The 21,772-nt window shown below is 44.4% G+C and overlaps 1 protein-coding gene and 1 pseudogene across 3 annotated transcripts in view; one reads left to right on the top strand and one right to left on the bottom strand.

Moving 5' to 3' along the window:
- Positions 1-14,943, top strand: part of LOC138165328 (type I iodothyronine deiodinase-like) — a 17,008-nt pseudogene extending 2,065 nt beyond the window's left edge.
- Positions 14,944-20,414: 5,471 nt separating this feature from the next.
- IFT25 (intraflagellar transport 25) overlaps positions 20,415-21,772 on the bottom strand; it is a 9,264-nt gene continuing 7,906 nt past the window's right edge. For all 3 annotated transcript variants that reach the window (XM_069093533.1, XM_069093532.1, XM_069093534.1), the window contains 2 exons: positions 21,100-21,143; positions 20,415-20,620 (listed from right to left, as the gene is read on the bottom strand). In XM_069093533.1, the coding sequence (XP_068949634.1) occupies positions 20,507-20,620; positions 21,100-21,143 (158 nt within the window). In that variant the 3' untranslated portion in view covers positions 20,415-20,506. The remainder of the gene's footprint in view (positions 20,621-21,099; positions 21,144-21,772) is intronic.

Here is a 21,772-nt window from a genome sequence, read left to right as displayed (position 1 = left end):
CTCCTCCCAGCTCTGGCATTCCCTGTTCTAAGCTCCTCCCAGCTCTGACATTCCTTGTTCTAAGCTTCCTCCAAGCTCTGACATTCCCTGTTCTAAGGCCCCTCCCATCCAAAGCAGTAAACACTATCTGTCTCAGGCCAAGGAGCCTTTTCACTGTCCAGATTCTGTTAATGGGTGCTAGGGTTTTCATGGTTGTATTTCTGTTGCAGGCAGCAGACCTTTGGTGTTGAATTTTGGAAGCTGTACCTGACCCTCATTTATCCTCAAATTTGACCAGTTCCAGAAGCTCATTGAAGACTTCAGCTCGATAGCAGATTTTCTCATCATCTACATTGAGGAAGCTCATGCCACAGGTACAAAGCTGTGGTCCTGTGTGGGCGGCTGGCTGGGGTCCTCCAGGATGGTAACAAGGCCTAGATGACCACTGGGAGGAGAGAAGGTTTCTGAGGTCCCTTCCAACTCCGGATTCTCTCATTGGCAGCTGTTACTGCAGTGGTTAGAATGCTGGGCAGGGAGTCAGGAAGACCAGGGCAATCTAGCATCAGATACTTCCTGGCTGTGTGACCCTGGGCAAGCCATGTCATCTCTATTTGCCTCAATTCCCTCAGCCATAAATGGGAATAATAAAAGCACCTATTTCCCAGGGTTTTACAAGGATCCAATGAGATAATATTTGTAAACTGTTTACCACAGTGCCTGACATATAGTAGGTGCTAAATAAATGCTTATTGCCTTTCTCCTGATTCTTCCCCCTCTTTTTGTCAGACTTCTATACATCTTGCTCTCAGAGATGTATGGGTCCCCAGATAATATCTTTTTTTTTTCAGATAATGTCTTTTTAAGAAAGGTTTAACTGATAAAAATTTAATTAAAAAATTTTAAATATATGTCATTATCATCATCCAATACTTCCCATATAATACCTCCTTTGTTATTTGAAGAAAAATAATTAAGTAGAACAATTCAACATGTTCAGCATACCTGATGGTATATACCCCACTCTGCACCCATTGTCCACTACCTCTCACCATCCCACTAATCTGAACTCCAACGTCTTTTCAGTGTCATTTTCCTGTATATAGTTGTGTTCATCGTGTACATTATTTCCTTGGCTCTGCTTTCTTTGTTCCATGCCAGTTCATATAAGTCTTCCCGACTTTCTTTGAATTGTTTTTTTCTCTCAGCATAATATCCCATTTCAATCACATACCACAGATTGTTCAGCCAATCCCTGAACTGACCCATCTTGTGTTCAGTTGTCTGCTACAAAAAGTCCTGTGCTGCTCTGGATATTTTGGTATATGTTGGATCTTCCTCTCTCATTGACCTTCTTGTAGAGGGATCTCTGGATCAAAGAAGATGAACAACATCGCCATTTTTCTCACATAATTTTAATGGTAGGGGCAAGTCATAGCTTTATCAACAGCGTCTTCCCAGAACCCCTCCAACATTACCCATTTCTTTCTTTCACCACCCAGAATCCATCCATCCAATGGGTAACTCTTTAAAACAGAGGCATCGGGCAGGCAGCTGAGGCCCCACAAGTTCCAGGGCACTGCCCGAACCAGATTAAAATGTAATTAGAAAATACATAACAAAACAAATAAAAATACAATATAACATCAACAATGCTAATTTGCAGTTTTCTAAGTCAGTATGTGGCAGGGACCATTTCTATCTGATTTTTCTCTACAAAATACCCAACAAGTGGTCATCCGGCTATTTTTGAAGACCTCCAGCAAAGAGAGACCCCCCTGCCCAACGAAATAGCCAACTCCACTTGGGATCTCTCTGAATGTTGAATGCTTTACCTTGATCCAAACTGAAATCTGCTTCTCTGTGACTTTCACTTATTACTCCTACTTCAATCATCTGGGAGCTAGCAGAACAAAGCTAATCTGTGTCTTAGATGATAGCCCTTCAAATACTTAAAGGCGGCTATCAAGCCCCCTACCCCCAAACCCAAAACCTTTCTTCTCCAAGTTGCATTGTTTTTCAGTCATATCTGACTCTTCATGACCCCATTTGGGGTTTTCTTAGCAAAGATACTGTAGTGGTATTTTACATTTTACAGATGAGGAAACTGAGGCAAATGGGGTTAAGTGACTTGCCCAGGGTCATACAGCTAATAATAAGTGTCTGAGGCCAGATTTGTCTTCCTGATTCTATCCACTGCACCAGCTACCTGTCCCAAATAAATGCTAGCTGTTACCTTTAGCATTCCATTCGTGACAAGATCACCTTATTCCTGGGGCTCACCTCTATAAAAATTTAGCAATCTGTCTCACCTTTCCCTGAATTCTTAGAAATCTGCTCTCACCAGTCAGACCACATTCAGCTGTCCCTGTAGTGAAATGTTAGCACCTTGAGGGGGAGAGGGGTTGGGGCAAATCATAGCTTTGTCAACAGCTCTTCCCAGAACCCTTCCAACATTACCCATTTCCTTCCTTCACCACCCAGAATCCATCCATCAAATGGGTAACTCTTTAAAATGTCTGCTTTTTTCACTTTGCCTTTATATCCCCAATGCCTAGTGTAGAGTCTTGTATACTCTGAGTAGTTGCCTGACAAATATGTCTTGGATTACATTGGATTCTTCTCTAACACAAATTTCTCACATGGAGCTTTCTGCTAAAGTTGCCATAATTTCTCCTTTAGTAAGTACTTCTTGTTGATCAGAACAAGAGTATTAGAGTGGTTCCCTCTGCTGCCTGAACAATGAAATTATCATTCATTCAGTGGAGTTGAGAATGTCCTGGTTGATCTGCTTTTGGCAGAGAGAGCGCTGATTTTTGTCTATTCCTCATGGGCGCTATTCCTGTGCCAGGTGTGAGACATGTTTCCCAAATGTCTCATGTATTTCCTCTTTCTGCCAAGGTGGTCTGTAGTATATTCCCACTGGGATATTACTCCTTGACAACCCTGGAAATGGAGAAGCCTTCTTTCAGGACCCTTCCCTTCTTCAAATTGCATTATACATAACTCTTACCTGGCATAGGCGGGACCGCAGATAAAACACCCTCCCTACAAGACCCTAAAAAAAAAGTTCATAGGCCTAGACATGCTGGGACCAATATCCTCAGTCCACTTTCATTTTCACTGGTGGCCTTCATGACCAATGGAGATTGTACATTGTCTGAGAAAACTGTGTGTTTGCCATAACCATTCACTGAACTGAGGGTGGATGAGCTAGGTTTAGGGGAGGTGAGATAGCAAAATCAGAGGAAGCTGTTCAATGAGTTCCCCCTAGCCCTTCTCCCCAACAGACCTCCAAGCAGATCTAGACGGATGCATCAGATGTGCAGCTTTTGTTTTTCCTGTACTGAGAAATGTGAATGAAAGGATATCTAGTTTTTTCTTTCCAAAGTTGAGGCCTTCCATGTTTGATGGGAAGTCTTGCACTATTTCAGGATGTTTGGGGGACACATTTCATGGTTTCTATTTCTGGTTTAAGGGGTTTTTTTTGTGTTTGAAACCATTTGACAGTTTCAAAAGTTAAATATAGTACTTGAAGTCCTAACCAGAAAACATGACTTTGGTCTTGAGTTTTGGAGCCTTTGTTTAAACTATTTGAAAGTAAATAGTTTATTACCCATGTTTTCTTTTAAACCTGTTAGCCCATATCTCATGTCTTCCCCCACCCACCCCTTTTTACCCTACATTCTTTTTGCCTTTCTTACTTTGCTTATTCCTAATGCTCAATCACCCTGCCACCAAGAGTAATTACAAATAGAAGTGGAGGGACCTAGAACAGCAAAGAGCCATTCTGCTTTAGTATTGCTTCTTTGAAAACCATGGTTAAATCATTAATTAAAATACCAAACAGAAGTGCATGTGAGGATAGCTCTGTAGTGTGGACTTTAACATTCTCATCCCCCTTTTTTCAGGAAAAGCAAAGACTCGTAGACCATTACTTTTAATTGCTGGTTTGTTGATGGTAGTTTTCAATCATTGAACCCATTTCAACCAAATTGGCTTTATCATTTAGGTTTGAGTTATGTGTAGAAGACAGTGGATTGCCATCTTCACTGCTGTAATGTGTTAAGTCTTATATGCTCCTAGAAGGTAGTTAATTGTTTCTGGTGGAAAGTATTTGACTTTCCATTTTGAATGTGCTTTGACTAAAGTACAAAGTACTGATGTCTGGAAAAGAAAAGAAAGGCAAGGCAAGGCAAGGAAAGGAAACTGATGGTGAGAGCCAAGAAAAAGTCACTGTGAGTACTCTTTTCACCCCAGGTTGGCATGGAGATGCAGAGAGGTCTGCAGACATTGGGGTCAGGATTTGGCCAGGAGCCCCTTATTCAAAGAGCATTCCAGTTCAGGAAGAGGTCAAGGACTGGACAAGTAAAGGTCATAGACCCATATTGGGGCACCTCAAGTGAGAAAGGTCACAACTGGCCTCTTTGATGCCCACGACCCAGTTCTGAATTACAGATCCAGGGAGGATTAAGAAAGGGACTTCTACTACCCTCTAATCCCACACCCTCCCCAGTACAGGCCCTGGGCTGTACACAGAGAGAGGATGAGTTCAGAAACAAGCAGCAATGGCATGGCTCAGGCCCAGGGCCCGGGAGTTCAGTCTTAAGCCTCAGAGGAATAAGGCAGGAATGTCAGACCAAGGGGAATCTGTGATTCAGCTGGCTGGTAGATGCTAAACCCAATAGCAGTCTATTGCTGTTCAGACCCAGATCCACGTCAGGAACTTTCAGGAGACAGGGATCAGATTTTGCCCTGGATCAGACTGCTTTGGGAGCAAAGCCTGGTCCCTGAGATCCTGGAATAATACAACACTTAGTAGCCCAGGAAAATAGCAACAGGACTAGCCCCAAGCTTAACTCCAGGAGTGTGCAGAGCCTGACCACTGAGACATCAAGTCCAAAATCAGGAAGTAGCCTGGAAGAATGGGCAAACAAAGGGAATTCCACCATAAAAAGTTGTTATGGTAACAGGAATGAATGGTAGAGGAAAAAAACTGAAAAAGAAATGAAAGATATGGAAGAAAGAATTGGAAAAGAAATTAATATTGTAGTGTAAGAGGCACAAAACCAAGCAACAAACTCCCAGAAAATTAGAATGAACCAAATAAAAACCAATAACTCCATAGGGCAACAAGAAATATTAAAGTCAGAAGAAAAGGCAAGATATCTCATAGAAAAAAAAATTAAAAATGATCTGAAAAACAGATTTTAAAAAAATGTAAGAATCTTTGTGCTATCTGAAAGCCATGCCTAAAATTAAAACCTAGGTATTACGTTTCAAGAAATCTTAAAAGAAAACTGCCTAGATCTCTTAGAACAAGAGGACACCTCCTGAAAGAAACCCCGAAAACATACAGCCAAAATCTAGAGCCAAAGGAAAAAACATTGCAAACAGCCAGAAATAATTAATTCAGTTACTGAGAAGCCACAGTCAGGATTACACATAATTTAATAGTACCACCATAGAGAAGCAGAGAACTTGGAATTTAATATTCCAAAAAGCAAAGGATATAGGCTTAAAGGCCAAGAACAGTTTATCCAGCAAAACTGAGTAAATCTCTACAGGGGAAAAAAACAGATCTTTAATGAAATAGAAAACTTCCAAGCAGGGAGCAGCTAGGTGACATAGTGAATAGAGCAACTGACCCTGGAGTCAGGAGGACCTGAGTTCAAATCCAGCCTTGGGATACTTAACACACAAAAAAACTAGCCATGTCTTGGGCAAGTCACTTAACTCCAATTGCCCTCCAAAAAGCACAAAAAAATACAAAAAAAAAACTTCCAAGCATTCCTAATGAAAGACCACAGCTGCCTAGAAACTTTGAAATGCAAACACAGGAGTTAAGACAAATAGGAAAAGGTACACATGAATGAACAACCACAAGGGACCTCACAAGGATAAACTGTTCACATTCTAATGTGGGAAGATGATATGTGTGTCCCCCTGAACTCTACCATCACCAGGGTTCTTAGAGGGAATGTAATTAGATAAGGCCTAGGAGGGTGGTTCTGTAAGGTCTTGATGGTCTTAAGAAAAGAATGGAAAAAGAAATACACTGCGGTGGTGTAACAATAATGCAATATTCACAACACCCATGGTGGTTATGAATATGCTGGTATAGTTGTGAATCACAAAATGTAACAGGCTCTCCACATGGAGGATAGAACCAAAGCCTTTATTCAAATACCAGAAAACTGAGTCCCAGAACCAGAAAGCCAAAGTCGTCACAGTAATCACGAAGTTGGTGCACATGGTTAATGTAGTGAACACCTACATTCCCAAGCCACAATAGAACAGGTTCCCTCAAGAAGGGATCCTACTGTGTCACTCACAGAAGCTCTCAGCAAAAGTTCCCCGAAGAAAAGTCTCAGCAGAAGCTCCATTCTCAAAATCAAAATCACTTTCTCCAGCCTCCTCCACGAGGACTGCTCCAGGAAGTTCTTCAAGAAGTTTTGACTGTCCAGCTTATGCTCTTCCTTATATACAGTATTAGCTCCTCCCTGTCCCCTTCCTGTTACATCAGCAATAGGGGTTCATGCCTTCTGTTTCTTTAAGAGAGGCTTGATATAATTAACTTGAAACTAAGTGCTAAGTAAGAACCTGTTTACTTGCCAGTTAAGGGCATGGAAGATCTTCAAATCCCATTAACAGGTAGGGTGGAGGAGAGTAGTGTGGGTGTGTGTCTGTGTGTGTGTGTGTGTGTGTGTGTGTGTGTGTGTCTGTGTCTATGTCTGTGTGTGTTCGAGTACTCTTGTAGCTATTCTGGGGAGCTTGATGGTCCATTGGAGAAAGTTCTGGCCTAGGGTTCAAATCTGGCCTCAGACACTTACTAGCTGTGGGATCCTGGGCAAGTCACCTCATCCTGTTTGCCTCAGTTTCCTCATCTATAAAATGATCTGGAGGAGGAAAGGGTAAAACACTCCAGTATCTTTGCCAAGAAAACCCCAAGTGGGGTCACAGAGATTCAGACACAGCTCAAAACAACTGAACAACAAATATAGACATGGCCTATGCAGAAATTTGTTTTGCTTCAACTATACATGTTTGTAATAGGGGCTTTGTTTTTCTTTCATTCTCAGTGAGAGGGGCAGTGAAGGTGAATTTTCACTGACTGAAAAAATAACAAAATTTAAATAAATAGATATTAGCTCACTTAGCTGCCTTTGATTGGCAATTAGCACATTCCTACCCAGTCCTGAACAGAAGCTACTTTCAGGGTCATCTAGACTGGCCTCAAATTTGAAACAGTTGGTTTGAATGGAAAGTTCCCTGGGTTTGGAATCAAAGGACCTAAATTTCAGTCTCACTCTGCTATTTATGGCTGGTAAATTTGCTAGTCAAATCCCTTCCCATCTCAGAGAAGTGGATGGACTAGATGGAGAATTCTTCACTTTTTTGAATGTCAGAAAGTCCCCACCCCCCACCCCAGCAGTTAGTCTGCTGAAACTATGGCCCCCTTCTTAGAATTATGTTTTTAAAGGCATAAAATAAAATCCATAAGATTACCAAATGTAATAATCACATTGAAATACTTATAATTTTTTTTTTTTGCCTTTTGAAGGGCAATTGGGGTTAAGTGATTTATTTGCCCAAGGTCACATGGCTAGTTTTTGTGTCAAGTGTCTGAAGTCGATTTGAACTCAGGTCCTCCTGACTCCAGGGCTGGTCCTCTACTCACTGTGCCACCTAGCTGCCCCTCTTATAATTATTTTTAATCCACAGTCCTTAGGTTAAGAACCTCTAATAAAAGATCTCTTAATTTCCTCACAGCTTTAAATCTGAGTTTGCTGAAGCAATCTGTTTACCAATACAGCTTCATTTATATAAACCTTATTCCCTAACTCTTTTCAAGATTCCTGATAATAAACTTAAGATTCACTTTGCTGTCTCTGTCTACAGAGTCTCTTGTCCCCACCTACATCTCTCTCTCTCTCTCTCTCTCTCTCTCTCTCTCTCCCTCTCTCTCTCTCTCTCTCTCTCTCTCTCTCTCTCTCTCTCTCTTTCTCTCTCTCTCCCCTCCTCTCTCCCTCTCCACACAAATATATGTTTGAATAGATGGAAGTATTTATCTATTTTAACATTTCAAATATATGAAGATACATTCATTCCAAAAAAGATAGGTAACCCACTGTCTCCAGAGGCGGGCAGTCCATTCCATATTGGATGAGATTAAATGTTACGGTTTTTCCTCAAGTTGAGCAATCTTCCAATTTCTGGCCTTTGGTGTCACTGTGAGTAAGTCGTTCCTCCTCCACCATGATAACCCTTCAGATACTTGAAGACAGCCTTCATGTTCACAAGTCTTCCCTTCCCAAGCTAAACAATCTGAGTTCCTTCAACTGACCTAGTACTTGGCATATAGTAGATACCTAATAAATACTTATTGATTGGCATGAATTCAAGGTCCGTTGCCATCCTGGTGATGGGGGGATGGCAATAGGTTATACAGGAACTCTGATCCTTATCACTGACCAGAATGCCTTCGATTCAGTCTGGAAAGAATTCAGGAGGCCCAAGCAGACTTGGAGTTGGGGTTGTAAACGTTTATTGTTACACTTTACAATGGGCAGGGATTCTTAGGGAACCCTCAAACTTAAAGAAGACACAGGCATAGTTTTTAAGGAGTCCAGGCAATTAATCAGATGTCAGTTATGCTAACTAGGTGAGTGAGGGTAGGATTAGGGAGGAGTTAAGGAGTGGTCAGTGCTTAAAGGAACGTGTACTTTTAATGTCAACTGCCCATAATTCACTGGGAAATAGCCCAAGGGTGGGGAGCTGCGGTTTTAGGCCTGAAATTAAGTCAGCTGGAGGTCTAGGGCCTACTGAGAAGTGCCTTGTTGGCCACCCATCAGTGTCATGTTTGACAAGATGGATATTGGGAACCAAGGCTAACAGGGATTCCTTATGTGTATGATTGGCTAAAGAGTTAACCTATAGATAGTGCATTGAAGGATTCATGGGGCAGCTGCCCACTATACTAAGGGGAGATAACATTTGCCTAAGCTAAAATGTTTATAGATGGTTTAGTGAAGGATTCATAGGTGTAGCTTGTTATTGTTCCAAGCAGAGATAAACAGTTCATGGGTTGTTGCTGGGCAGAGTGCTGTCAGGGGGAAGGGGCAGAATTAATGCTCTAAGGCTGGGGAAGGGGAAGTGTGATTTTACAGACTGGTTTTACAAATTGATTGTGCAAACTGATGTTACAGACTGATATTACAAACATAGATCCCAAGCACCTCATCACTGATGACCCTCCTCTGGTGTCTTGCCATCTGATCAACATACCTTCCTAAATAATGGCACCCAGCACCGAGCCTAGGCCTCCCCAGGTGACCTAACCATAGCAGACCTAACCATAGTGTGACCTAACCATAGCAAACAGCTGCCATCCCAGACACTCTGGGATGCAGCCCAACATCCCTTTTGGTTGACCAGGACAACTCGGTCTTTCTTCAGGCCCAGACTCAAACCCAGACTGCCAAGAGGAGGGCCTGGGATCAGATTTTGTATAATGATTTATGTATCTAGGTTCGTAGACCCCCCCCCCCCAAATTATCCAGGGACAACTAAAAACATTTTAAAATTTTTTAAATGTTTAAATTATTTTAAAAAATAATTTAAAACATTTTTTAAAAGCCAAGCTCGAGAACCTCAAAGGTTCCTTCCACGCCAAAATTGATGATGTTGATGAGGGATGGAATCCCAATAGGTTCAGCAGGAACCCTGATCTTATCCAAGACCAGGAAACCTGCAATGGCGTCTGGAAAGAATTCAGCTCAGCCTTGCTTGGAGTTAGAGTTGAGAAAGTTTAAAGTCCTTAGGGGACCTGCGAGTGAGAGGGGTACATGCTTTTACCTTTAAAGGGTAGGGCTGCCATTGTCAGGGCTGACCGGATGGAAGGGACCTCAGTGCACAGATAAAGGTGAGAGCTGACTGAGAGGAACTTGTGACTTTAGTGCAGAGATAGTTTAGATGAGATTTGGGCCAGACCCCAGGAGACTTGAAGAGATTAAGTAAGAACAAAGGAGTCCCAAGGTGTTGCCTAGGCCTAGTGAGGATAGGGGGAAGGGGCAGAGCCCAAGGTTGGGAAAGGAATTTTACAGATAACAATTTTACAATACAAATTGCAGTTACAACTGTACAGACTGGTTTTACAAGTTGGTTTCACAAACTGACCTAGACCCCAGGTACCCCATCAATGTGATTTTGCTGCCCATATAACAGGCAGAGCCCAGGTCTGACTTACCAAGGCTTCTGCTGCTCACACCCTCTCATCCCATTTCTGAGAGAACAGGGCAGACCCGTTATCTATTACGAAACAAGTGGCTGAGCTCAGTGACTGCACACCCCTAATGCTGCAAGTCACTGTTGGCTCCTTCTAGATCGAGAGATCAGCAGCTCCTCTGGGTGAGCCGACCCTTGCAGCTAGACCTCAGCACCCCCTGTACTAGAGATGCCCCAGGGGACTCCATCAGGGACCTGTACGTTGCAGAGCTGGGCCTGGTTCCTTTTTTGGACCATAGTGAGCACATCCTGAACCTGTTTGTGGAGCCCAATTAACCACCTCAAAAACTCACATCAAATCATGTTGCTATTCTCCATCCATCACATTCAAAGCCATTTCTGCTCTTCCCTTTCCCATTGCCTGGTGCCTCCAACTGCTAGTGCCTTCCCTGTCCAGCCTCAGAAGCTGGCTGGCTGTGTGACCCTGAGCAAGTACCTTCACCTCTCTGTGGCTTAGTTTCCTCATCTATAATGTGGGCATAATAATAGCACTTACTGTACAAGGTTGTTGCAAGGATCAGTGGCTGGTACACAGCAGATGCTTAATAAATGCTTATTTCCCTGCTTTCTTCCTCTGAAACTATCTCCAGTCTACCCTGCATGTATGTTGTTTGTACATAGTTGTCTGGGTGTTAGAGTCTCCATTAGAGTATGAATTCCTTGAGGGCAGGGACTGGGTTTTTGCCAGTACTTAGCACAACATCTAGCACATAGGTGCTTAATAAATGTTTGTTGACTTAACTTGTCTTTCTCCTCTAGATGGCTGGGCTTTTGAAAACAATGTAGACATTAAACAGCATCACACCCTCCAGGATCGAATGGAGGCCGCCCAGGTGTTGATGGACAGGAAGCCACTGTGCCCCATTGTTTTAGACACCATGGACAACCTGACCAGCAAGAAATATGCTGCACTCCCTGAGCGCTTCTATGTTCTCCTGGAAGGCAAGATCCTTTTCAAGGTATGCATGGGTGATTTCACGTGGGCTTTTGAAAAAGACTTGAGGGTCTTAGAGAACCACAAGCTCAAGGTGAGTCAATGACATGGCATGGCTATCTAGAATATTAATATCATCTTGGGAATCACTAAGATAAATACAGACCATTGGTTTCCCTACTCAGTGGTCCCCTCTCACAAGCATGCCACAGACAAGTCTCCTCTGTGGAAGCAAGGCCTAAGCAGAGCCAACTCACACAACCTGATAATAGGAAGTGTTCTGCCAACATGAAGAGCCTCCCAAAGGCCAGGCAAGCAGTCAGGATCAGATCGCCAGCTTCTGGCTCATGTGTTTGGGAAGTCAGAGTGGCAGGGTGGAAAGGGCACCAGATGTGGCACAGAGGCAGAGAAATGGGCTCAAATCCCACCATTGGCATTTATTACCCGTGGGATGTGGGACAAATCTCTTCCATTTTCTAGGCTTTAGTTTCTTCATTGGTAAATGAAGGGGGAGGACCCAGGTCCCTCCTACGCTGGGCCTGTAGCCCTAGGATTCTCTTTCCTTCAGCCTGTATTTAATTTTTTCCTCCATCTCAGAGGACTTGGCAGCCACTTCCACTGTGTACACTTGTATGGGGGAGGCGGCTTCTGCTAAGCCCCCAACACTTCTGTTAGCCCATGCAAGCTATCTTCATGGCTTTGAGGGGTGCTGGAGCTGGGGGCAGAGAGGAGCATGAAACATACCCCAAACTGTGAGCTGCACAATGCTGACACTTGGCGGGGCAGGAGAGGCAAGAGCCCTGTTTTCCATTCTCTGAAGGCCTGTCACATGGAAGAGAGCTAAGGGCAGAACCTGAAGTGGCAGGTTTTGGTTTGAGGTAAGAAGGCATGGCTAACTAATAGAGCTATTCAGCAGTGAGTGAGCTGGTGTACATGCAGAGCACTCAGGAAGACCTGAGCTCAAATCCAGCCTTGGATGCTTATTAGCTTTTCGACCCTAGCGCTGTCTGCCTCAGTTTCCCCACCTGTAAAATGGGGATCATGATAGCACCTTCCTCAAAGAGCTGTTGTGAAGACAAAAGGAGATGATGTTGGGGCGGCCAGGTGGCTCAGCGAGTAAGAGCACCGGCTCCAGTGTCGGGATGACCTGGATCAAATCTGGGCTCAGATACTCAGCACCACACCCAGAAATAACTGGCCGTGTAACCTTGAGCAAGTTACTTAACCCCGATTGCTTTAAAAAAAAAAAAAGGAGATGATGTTTGTAAAGTGCTACATAAATGGTAGTCATGATCATTAACTCTTGCTGTGGAATGAAAGGCTTTCCCACATTAAAGGAATTTTGTGAATTGAGCAAATAGATTTTTTTTTAAAATAGCAGCAACTATTTAAATAAATTTTAAAAGTTATTTAACATTTAATCAATTTAAATGGGGGGGGATGGGGAGCCAGCAGCAGGGTAGATAGAGTATTTTAATTCCTATTTTACAGATTTACAGATTCCCATTTTACAGGTGAAGCTCTGTGGAGAAAAGTAACTTGTCCAAGGTCAGTCAGAGTGAATGTCAGAGCTGGGATTCGGACCCGAATCTCCTAACTCCAAGCCCAAAGTTCTTCTTCCCACATTGCCATGCTGTCTCTGGCTTCTCCTTACTCAATCTCAGTTTATCTGTAAAATGTGGGGGAATAGTGGTGACCTGGATTATTGCCCTAAATATCTCAAAGGATATTAGTTTATCAGGCTGCTCTGTTAGGAAGTAAAGCCTCCCACACCTGCAAGAAGGAGGTGAAGAGGGTCCGGTTTTGGAGGTGGGGGAATGTTTGATGCCAGCTAAACATTTCTAGGAGCAGGTAGGTGGTCTGGTGGATAGAGTGCTAGGCCTGGAATCAGAAAGATTCATCTTCCTGAGTTCAAATCTGACTACAGACGCTTACTAGCTGTGTGACCCTGGACAAGTCACTTAATCCTGTTTGCCTCAGTTTCCTAATCTGTAAAATGTGCAGGAGAAGGAACTGGCAAACCATTCCAGAATCTTTGCCAAGAAAACCCCAACGGGGTCTCAAAGAGCTGGACATGGGTGATACAATAGAACAGTAACAGACAGCAAACATTTCTATGGGGCTTAAAGTCTTGCAAACTATTTTACGTCCATATCTCACTCAGCTTCATCATCAGTGTCTGAGGTGGGGCTACAGTTACAATCATCTCCATTTTACACATGTAGGGGATGAGATTCAAGGAGGCCAAATGATTTGCTCCAATTAGTAAGTGCCCCAGGGAGAACTGGAACCCAAGACTCCTCATTCAGCCCTCTCCCCACAGGTGGTTTTGCCTCTCTCCATGTGATGAGTAGGGAGAGCTGGTTCAGCTTTGAAAGAATTCAATCAGACCTTCTCTTTAGCCAAAGGGAGCTTTATTGACACCAAGCATATGGGCCTGAGACTTAGCAAAGAGCTAAATAAACAAAAACACTGATATAGGACAAGGACCAGACTTACCTACACAGAAAGTTACATAGCCTAGAGAATGATGATGGAATTTGGGGTTTCTAATGGGGGTTGGAGATTTAGGCACCAGATAGGTACAAACAAGGTGAGGAAGGGGGTTGTTTGCAAGATAAGGAAAGGCGGTCATGACACAGGATGGGGAAATGAATGATACAGGCTGGGGAACAGGACAGGGGGAAACAAAAGCAATTCTTTTGGTACAGGTTGCAAGGTATATCAAGATAAGCAGAAGGGGCACTGAGGCACTCTCAAGTTACAGGATAAACCCCCTCGGGGGCCTGGGAAAGTAATCATTACTAGTTACCCTTGGGGCACCTTTGCATCCACATCAATGGCGAGGTTCGTTCCCAGAACTTGCAGCATGGGTGAGGAGGGATGGCCTAAGATGTCTCTTGAGCCTCTTTCAGCTCTAAAGCCTGTGAGCCCATGGTCCTGGCAGTTGGGAGACACCATAACCAGCCACCTCCCATTCATTCTCCAGAGGGTGGATTGGTTTCTCCCGGGGGCAGCCGCTGCTCACTGCCTAGATTCTGGCAGAGTGGAAAGAAGCCTGGGAGTCGGGATAGCTGGGTTTGAGTCCTGGCTTTGGCCCCAGCCTCTGTGGCACCCTGGGCCAGCTGCTTCTCCTCTCTCACTCTTAACTTGCCCTCCTATAAACGGAAGGGGTTGGCCAGGGAAACCAGAGGTCCTTCCAGTTCCAAGTAGCAGATCTTTAGGAAGGATTGAAGACTGATCCTAAAGTCAATGCCCAGCAGAGATGGTTTGGTTTTTTTCCCTTTCAGGGTGACCCAGGTCCTTGGAATTACCACCCAGAAGAAGTGCGGGCTGTCCTGGAAGCGCTAAGCAGATAAGGCCCGAGGCAGTTCTGCATTTCCGGAGATTCCCTAGGCACCGGATCCCGCCCACTGGGCTGGAAGGCTCTTGGATCTTTGGCTCCAAATGTCCTCCTCTCGGCCGCTGGGTCTGTCAAGTTTGCTTAGTTACTCCCAAGTTCATTTAAGAAAATCTGCTTTTCTGATGTCTTTGCGAGACTTGTAATCATCGCGCGCGGTGGATTCCATCCAGCTGTGGAAGGACCACTAGGCACGTCCGGTGTATTTTTCTGCTGCTTCTGTGAATGTTTCTTTATGATAGTCATGGCTTAAAGCTCAGGCCAGCTGGGACTTGATGTAAGAAAATGTTTGTAAGAGGCAGTGAGTACACGTGGAAGTGATTAAAAAGGATCCAATGAAACCTCAGCGGATGTAGCCTTTACGTTTTCCACTCGCGGTGAATGAATGAATGATTGTGCACTGAGGATACCAATTCAGAGTGAGATAGTCACTGCCCTCAGGGAGTTCACATTCTAACCGGAGCGCTTAGCACATCCGGGGGCCAGAGAAAGGCGCTTTGGAATGGGAAGTCAGTCACAGGAATGGGGGGGGGGCAATCATGCAACTGATTGGCATAGCCTTTCCAGAAATAACGGGGAATGGAGGGAATGTGGGGATATGTACAAAAGCAGCAGAGATAGGGAGCAGATGGCTGGGGTGAAGGGCGGTGTTTGGGGCTGGCTGCAGGTACTGGCTCCGAGCCTTTGGGACAGCCAGGAAAGGAGTTCTAACGGAGGGGCTTCATTCCCCCAGGGTATGGTCTCAGTGCCCAAACTGGTCCCTATGTCTTTAGTTTCTGATCTTGCCAATCCTGCCTTCACACAAGTCTCAAAAATGTCTTACTGCATTGGTCTCACCCCATTACTGTCCTGCTCAAACACCTCAAATGGCTCCCCAGTGCCCACAAAAGAAAATATAACTATTTAATTAGATGCAATGGAACCAGAACCTAGACTCAGCCTACATTTCCAACCTCATTTCATTCTGTTCTCCCTGATGTGTCCTATGTCCTAGCCAAACCAGACAGCTAGTTAGCACTTTTCCCAGCTCATTCTGTACCCTCCTGGCCAAGAGTGGTAAGGACAATTGTCATAGAAACATTCCCTCCAAGCTGAAGGTTCACTCTCCACGTGTACAACAAGGTCCCTGGGGAAAGTGGACCAAACTTGTACCATCAATGTAGTGAGGGGATAAGAGACAGAGAGAAAGAGAGATGGGGGGAAGAGAGAAAGAAAGAGGAGAGAAACAGAGAAAGGGAGAGAGAAAAGAGGGAGAGAAAGATACAGAAAAGGAGAGAGAAGAAGTAAGAGAGGAGAGGGAGAGAGACACAGAGAGACAGAGAAAGCTTCTCTCCTCTCCCCAACCCCACCACAGGGAGGTCCTTCTCTGCAGTCTTCCATGGCTGTATCAGCCCCACTCAGAAGTGCCTCAAAAGTTAGATTTGTTTTTCTTATACACATGACAAAGTCACATCTAATAGTCCGTGCTCTTGAGCGACTGATTCAACTGAGTGGCCTGGGCCTTGTGTGGTTAATTAGGGGTGACAATGGATCTCCATCCTTATGCTTTTAACAAACCTTGTTCAAAGCTACCTCTCTGAGCTCCTTGGGTTGTAACTCCAGGCACAGGGGATATAGGGCACTGGGCCTGGAGTTTAAAAGACCTGGGTTCAAATCCTGCCTCAGACACTTACTAGCTGTGCAACTCATGTAACCTCTGTTTGCCTTAGTTTCCTCAACTGTAAAATGGGCACAATTAGTACCTGCCTCCAGGATTATTGTGAGGATCAAACAAGATAATAATTGTAAAACATTTAGCCCAGTACCTGGCACACAGTAGGTGCCACATGGATGCTTGTGCCCTCCCTCCTTCCCTCCCCTTCCCCTTGGGTGGGTCATTTCCCACACTTCTACAACAGACTGGAACCTATTGGTCCAATGGATGCTTCCCCTTCCCCTGTCAAATCAGGGGGCTCTACCAAAGGGTCCCAAAGGCTTCTCCTCACTCTAGCATTCTCTATCTTCAGTGTGCAGGTGGAGGGAGGGTCTTGGAGAGCCAGTGTTCCAAGGCAACTTCCAAGTCTAATATTCAATGCTCTATGCTCAACACCTACCCCCAGCTCTGCCTCAATTTATCATAATCAAGGATCGAATGAGATGTTTTTAAAGTGTTTTGCCAACCTTAAACCACTAGAGAAATCATCATCCTGTTCTAAGTCTCTTCCCCTGCCCAAAACTCTCTGGTCTATGATTCTGCCTGGGGAGAAGGATACTCAGATTAGAAGATAAAAAGCCATTTAAGGCATTAATGCCAAAGGTTCAGGATTAATGCCAAGGGTTCAGGCATAAACCACACCTGAAAATGTACCTGTTCAAAGATGTGCCCCACCTGAGTACACGACTCAAATGCTTTATTTTGTCTGGAGCTGTAAGGGAATGGGAATTTGAAGATCTTCCCTGCTCCTTAACAGACCTAGGGGGCAGTTTGAAGACCTCCCCTGCTTTGAAAGTAAACTCTGCCCCCTAATAGGCTGTATGTAATCATGTGGAGTCTGTGATGGAGAGAATTTGCTGAAGGGTGCAGCAGAGCCCACAGGAAGCTTCCCTGCTGTGAAGATAAACTCTGCCCCCTAATAGGCTGAATGTAGTCACACAGAGCCTATGGTGGGAGGAGTTTGCTGAATGGAAGCAGAACCCACAGAAAGCAGATCAGAGCTAGTGAATCAGTGGGAGAGAGGACGCTCAGACAAGGAGTCAGATAGGCCCTTGAGTAGATATTGATCTTGTATTGGTTTGTGGGAAGGCTGAAGGATGCTGTGGCTCTCAGTGTTATTATGGCTTCTGAATATCTTTGGTACTATGATGGAGTTGGCCTGCTGGTTTGGGGATTCGGTTTTCTGGTGTCTAAATAAATGCTTCAGCTCTGTCCTCTACCTGGGGAATCTGGCATATTTTGTGATCGAATGTCATGCAATATTTATAGTCACAGTCTTTATCATGATCATGGGCGCTGTAAATATTGCATTGGCACTACAGGAGCCTGCCCTTCACTTCAAAAGGGAACGATGTTTAGGACAAGAACATGATCCAACAGGATGGGCCATTGAGGATCAGTTGAAGGACCTGGGGACATGTAGCCAGCAGAGATATCAACAAAGTATATTATAACTGTCATATCTAAAGGGCCGTCATGCATGAGGGGAGGCCCAGAGAAGGCATAACTAGCAACAAGCCACGTGGAGGCCCATCTCTACTCACACCATAACCACTCTGCCCCCATCTTGGTCACTAACTGCCTGGGTGACTTTGGGCAGATCACTTACATTATTCTCTGCCTCGGTTTCCTCACGAGGGAGTTGGAGAAGATGGCATCTAAGGTTCCTTACAGTTTAAAATCTACGATCCTCTCACTTCCCACCTGGATTGCGACAATGGCCTCCTGTTTGTCCCTCTGCATTCTGTCCATCCTCCGGACAGCTGCCAGTTTGAAATCCTCGAAGTATACATCTGACCGCGTCACTTAGAGAAAATTTTAAAATTCTGAACTTAACAAATATCAAGTAAAATGGGTATTTCCACATACAGAGTAGAACAGAAAAAGAGGATTGTACATGAAACTGGATCATTTCCTGTAAATGCCTAACAAACTAAACGCGTAACCTCCCACCGCTATCCAGCTTTCCTCTTGTTCTCTTCTGTAACCATTTTTAAAAAATTGCTTAGTAACTTTTTTCTTTCCTTCCCACCTTTTTCCCTTTCTGCCTTTCCTTCTTTCTTTTTTCCTTTTCCTTTTTTTTTTTTTGGCAGGGGGAAGGCAGGTCAATTAGGGTTAAGTGACTTGCCCAAGGTCACACGGCTGTTTAAGTGTTAAGTGTCTGAGATTGGATTTGAACTCAAGTACTCCTGACTCCAGGGTCAGTGCTCTATTCACTGCCACCTAGCCACCCCTCTTCCCTTCTTTCTTTTTCTTCCTTTCTACTCTATCCCTACCTCTCTTATTGAAAACAAACGAACAAAAACCACATCAGTTTTAATCAACATGATTTCTCTTCACGTGCCTTGTGTTCCAAAGTGACCTACTTGCTGGGCCTTGTACATGACAATCCATCTCGAACCTCAGGGTCTTTATTTAGGCTGTACCCTCTGTCTCACCTCTGCCTTAGAATCCCTGGCTCCCTTCAAAGCTCAGCTCAAACAACCCCTCTACATGAGGTCTTCCCTCATCTCCCCAGCTGCTGTTCCTGTTGCCCCTGCCTCAGACTGCACTAAGACTTGTGGGATACCCTGTTACCAGTGAGTCAATGAACCCTTTCTTATACAGAGTCTACTCTCTAGCCAGCCACCCTCCTTGTTCCTTGCTCTACGAACTGTAATCAAATCACTGCTACCCTTGCTTCTGGAAAGGTGTCAATGAAATGCAATATGGCAGCACTCACTACTTCTGTGACTTCTAGACCAAAATCCTCTCCATTGTGCATCACTGACCCATATGTGTTATCTTCTCCATTAGAACGTAGGCTCCTTATGAACTAGTCTAGTCTTTCTGGAGAGCAATTTGGAATGACACCCAAAACCATGCATACCCTTGCACCTAGCAATACCACTACTAGGTCTATTCCCCAAAGAGATTTTTAAAAAAACAGAAAAGGACTCACATGTACAAAAATATTTATAGCAGCTCTTGCCCATCAACTAGAAAATGGCTAAACAAGTTTTGGAATATAAATGTGAAGGAATACTATTGTATTATAAGTAATGATAAATTGGATGGTTACAGAGAAACCTGGGAAGACTTATGTGAACTGATACAAAGTAGAATTAGGAGAAGTGTGCACAGCAACAGCAATATTGTACCATTGATCAACTGTGAAAGACTTGGTAATTGATCAATACAATGATCCACAACAACTCCAAAGGCCTTGTGTAAAATGCTATCCACCTCCAGACAGAGAACTGATGAACTCAAGTGCTGATGGAAGCATTTTTCTCTCTGTTTTTTCACTTGAACATGGCTAATGAGGAAATATGTTTTGTGTGACTGTATGTGTATAATTGGTATCTATTTCTTGCCTTCTCACTGGGTGCAGGAGGGGCTAGAGGGAGAGAAAATGGGACTCAAAAACAAAAAAAAAGAAAGTTCTTTAAGGACAAGGGCTGTCTCTCTTTGTATTTGTGACCCCAACGCTCATCACAGCGCATGGCACGTAGGAAGTTCAATAAAAGCTTTTCATTCTTTCTCTTCACATTACATATGCATCCTTTGAGAGGCCAGAGAGAAGGGGCCACGTAATATTTTGTCTTTGAATGTTTAATGCTTAGCACAGTGTTTGGCTAAGCCTAGGTGCTCAATAAATTATTGTTGACTGATAAGCGAAGGAAAACCTTCCCACATTAAGAACTATTGAAAAGTAGAAGACAGGGGTGGCTAGGTGGCGCAGTGAGTACAGTTCTGGCCCTGGAGTCAGGAGGATCTGAGTTTGGATCTGGCCTCAGACACTTAACACACACAAAAAACCTAGCCCTGTGACCTTGGGCAAGTTACTTAAAACCCAATTGCCCTCCAAAAAGCAAAAAAAGAAAAAGAAAACAAAAGGAGAAGACAGTGCATTCCCTGTCCCTGGAGGTATTCAGAAGGTGGATGATGAGTGAGTACTTGGAGGCCATGTTACAGAAGGAATTCCAGACCAGGCCCACCTTGAGCTCCCAGGGGAGCTTCAGACCTTCTGTGACCCATCCCCTCCCCCAGTCTTGTATATAACTGTGTGGCTAGAAAGAAGTGGCTGCTAAAGGTGGGTCAGGCAGATAACAGAGAAAATGAAAGCAGCAGAGACACAGAAGGGCACCCGAACCCCTTTAATACACTATGAGGATAACTGTGTATTTACACAAATATTATTACAAAATCACACACAAGCTGTTTTCAGGAATCCTCAGGTGAAGGAGGAGACACTGAGTCCTTCTATGGTGACTTTGTGCACAGACACAAAGTGATCGAAGGCTGATTTGATGATGAACCGAAGGTGAGTGGCATAGCCGTCCCGGAACTGTGGGAGACAAAGAGTTGCTGGCACTGCCACAGCGGCAGACTGCCTCATCCAGCCATCTGTCAACTAAAGATGGCGGCTGGGGACAGCAGAGCACTGCCAGCACCACAAACTGCCCACCCTCTTTAAAAACGCTCCTTTAGTGGCGGCCAGGTGGTGCAGTGAGTAAAGTGAGTCAGGAGGACCGAGTTCGGTTCTGGCCTCAGACACTTAACACCCACACAAAAAAAAAACTAGCCATGTAACGTTGGGCAAGTTACTTAACCCCAATTGCCCTCCAAAAGGCACAAAAAAAGCAAAAATAAAAGCCTCTGAATGGGATTTGAGCCAGGTCTTCCTAATCCCAAGAGCCACACCCTCTGAAGAGCCCTTGGTCTCTGCTCTGCACAGGGTTAGAACCTGCTAAGTCCCAGGAAAGCTTTAACTTTCCAAGGCCATGATGGGTGGCCTGTAACTGGCCGGGGCATGCAGACACTTACCATAAACTCTTCCATCTGAAGCTGTCCCTCATTGTGCACCAGGTCTACAGGAGAAATTCAACAGCACAGAGTTAACAAGCTTACCCTCCCATACCCATGGCTCATGGAGGTCACCGAGGTGATCTAAGGTCAGGGACAGACTGCCATTGAGGCCTGGGGAGGAGGCTGCTAACCCGCAGCCCCACCCAAAGTCCAGAGCAGGCCTGCTTCTGTCTCCTTTTATATACATATCCTTCAGGCCAAAACCAGACCTTCCCATCACCACAAAGCATCTCTACAGGCTCTAGCCAAAAGAAATTCAAAGGCTGAATGATGGTTTGTTTGTTTTTTTAACCAAAGATGATCCCAGATGAGAAGGAAAGCTCAAGCTCCTCTGCAGGGGAATTTTCAGGGTGAACTTGATTTAGGTTTCCAAAACTGCCTATGATCTTTTCTGATCTTTTTCCCTTAGGAGTGTTTTTAAACTTCACTTGGGTAATTCTAAAAGTTTAATCTGAATGTATCAATTCAACATATCAAGTAGGTAGATTCCTGCAAAAAAAGCAAACCCATTAAATATGCTACCGAAGGGACTTATGGGCATTTCTAGAGCCAGGAATGTCAGAGCTGGGAAGGGGCTTAGAACCGAGGATGTCAGAGCTGGGAGGGGCCACAGAACTGAGGATGTCAGAGC

The sequence above is a fragment of the Petaurus breviceps genome, unplaced genomic scaffold, assembly GCF_028583685.1.
Source record: "Petaurus breviceps papuanus isolate PSGF00001 unplaced genomic scaffold, PetGlider_PUasm1.0 208, whole genome shotgun sequence".
NCBI lineage: Eukaryota > Metazoa > Chordata > Mammalia > Diprotodontia > Petauridae > Petaurus > Petaurus breviceps.
The sequence above is the reverse complement of the archived record's forward strand: the minus strand, read 5'-3'. Positions and strand labels throughout refer to the sequence as shown.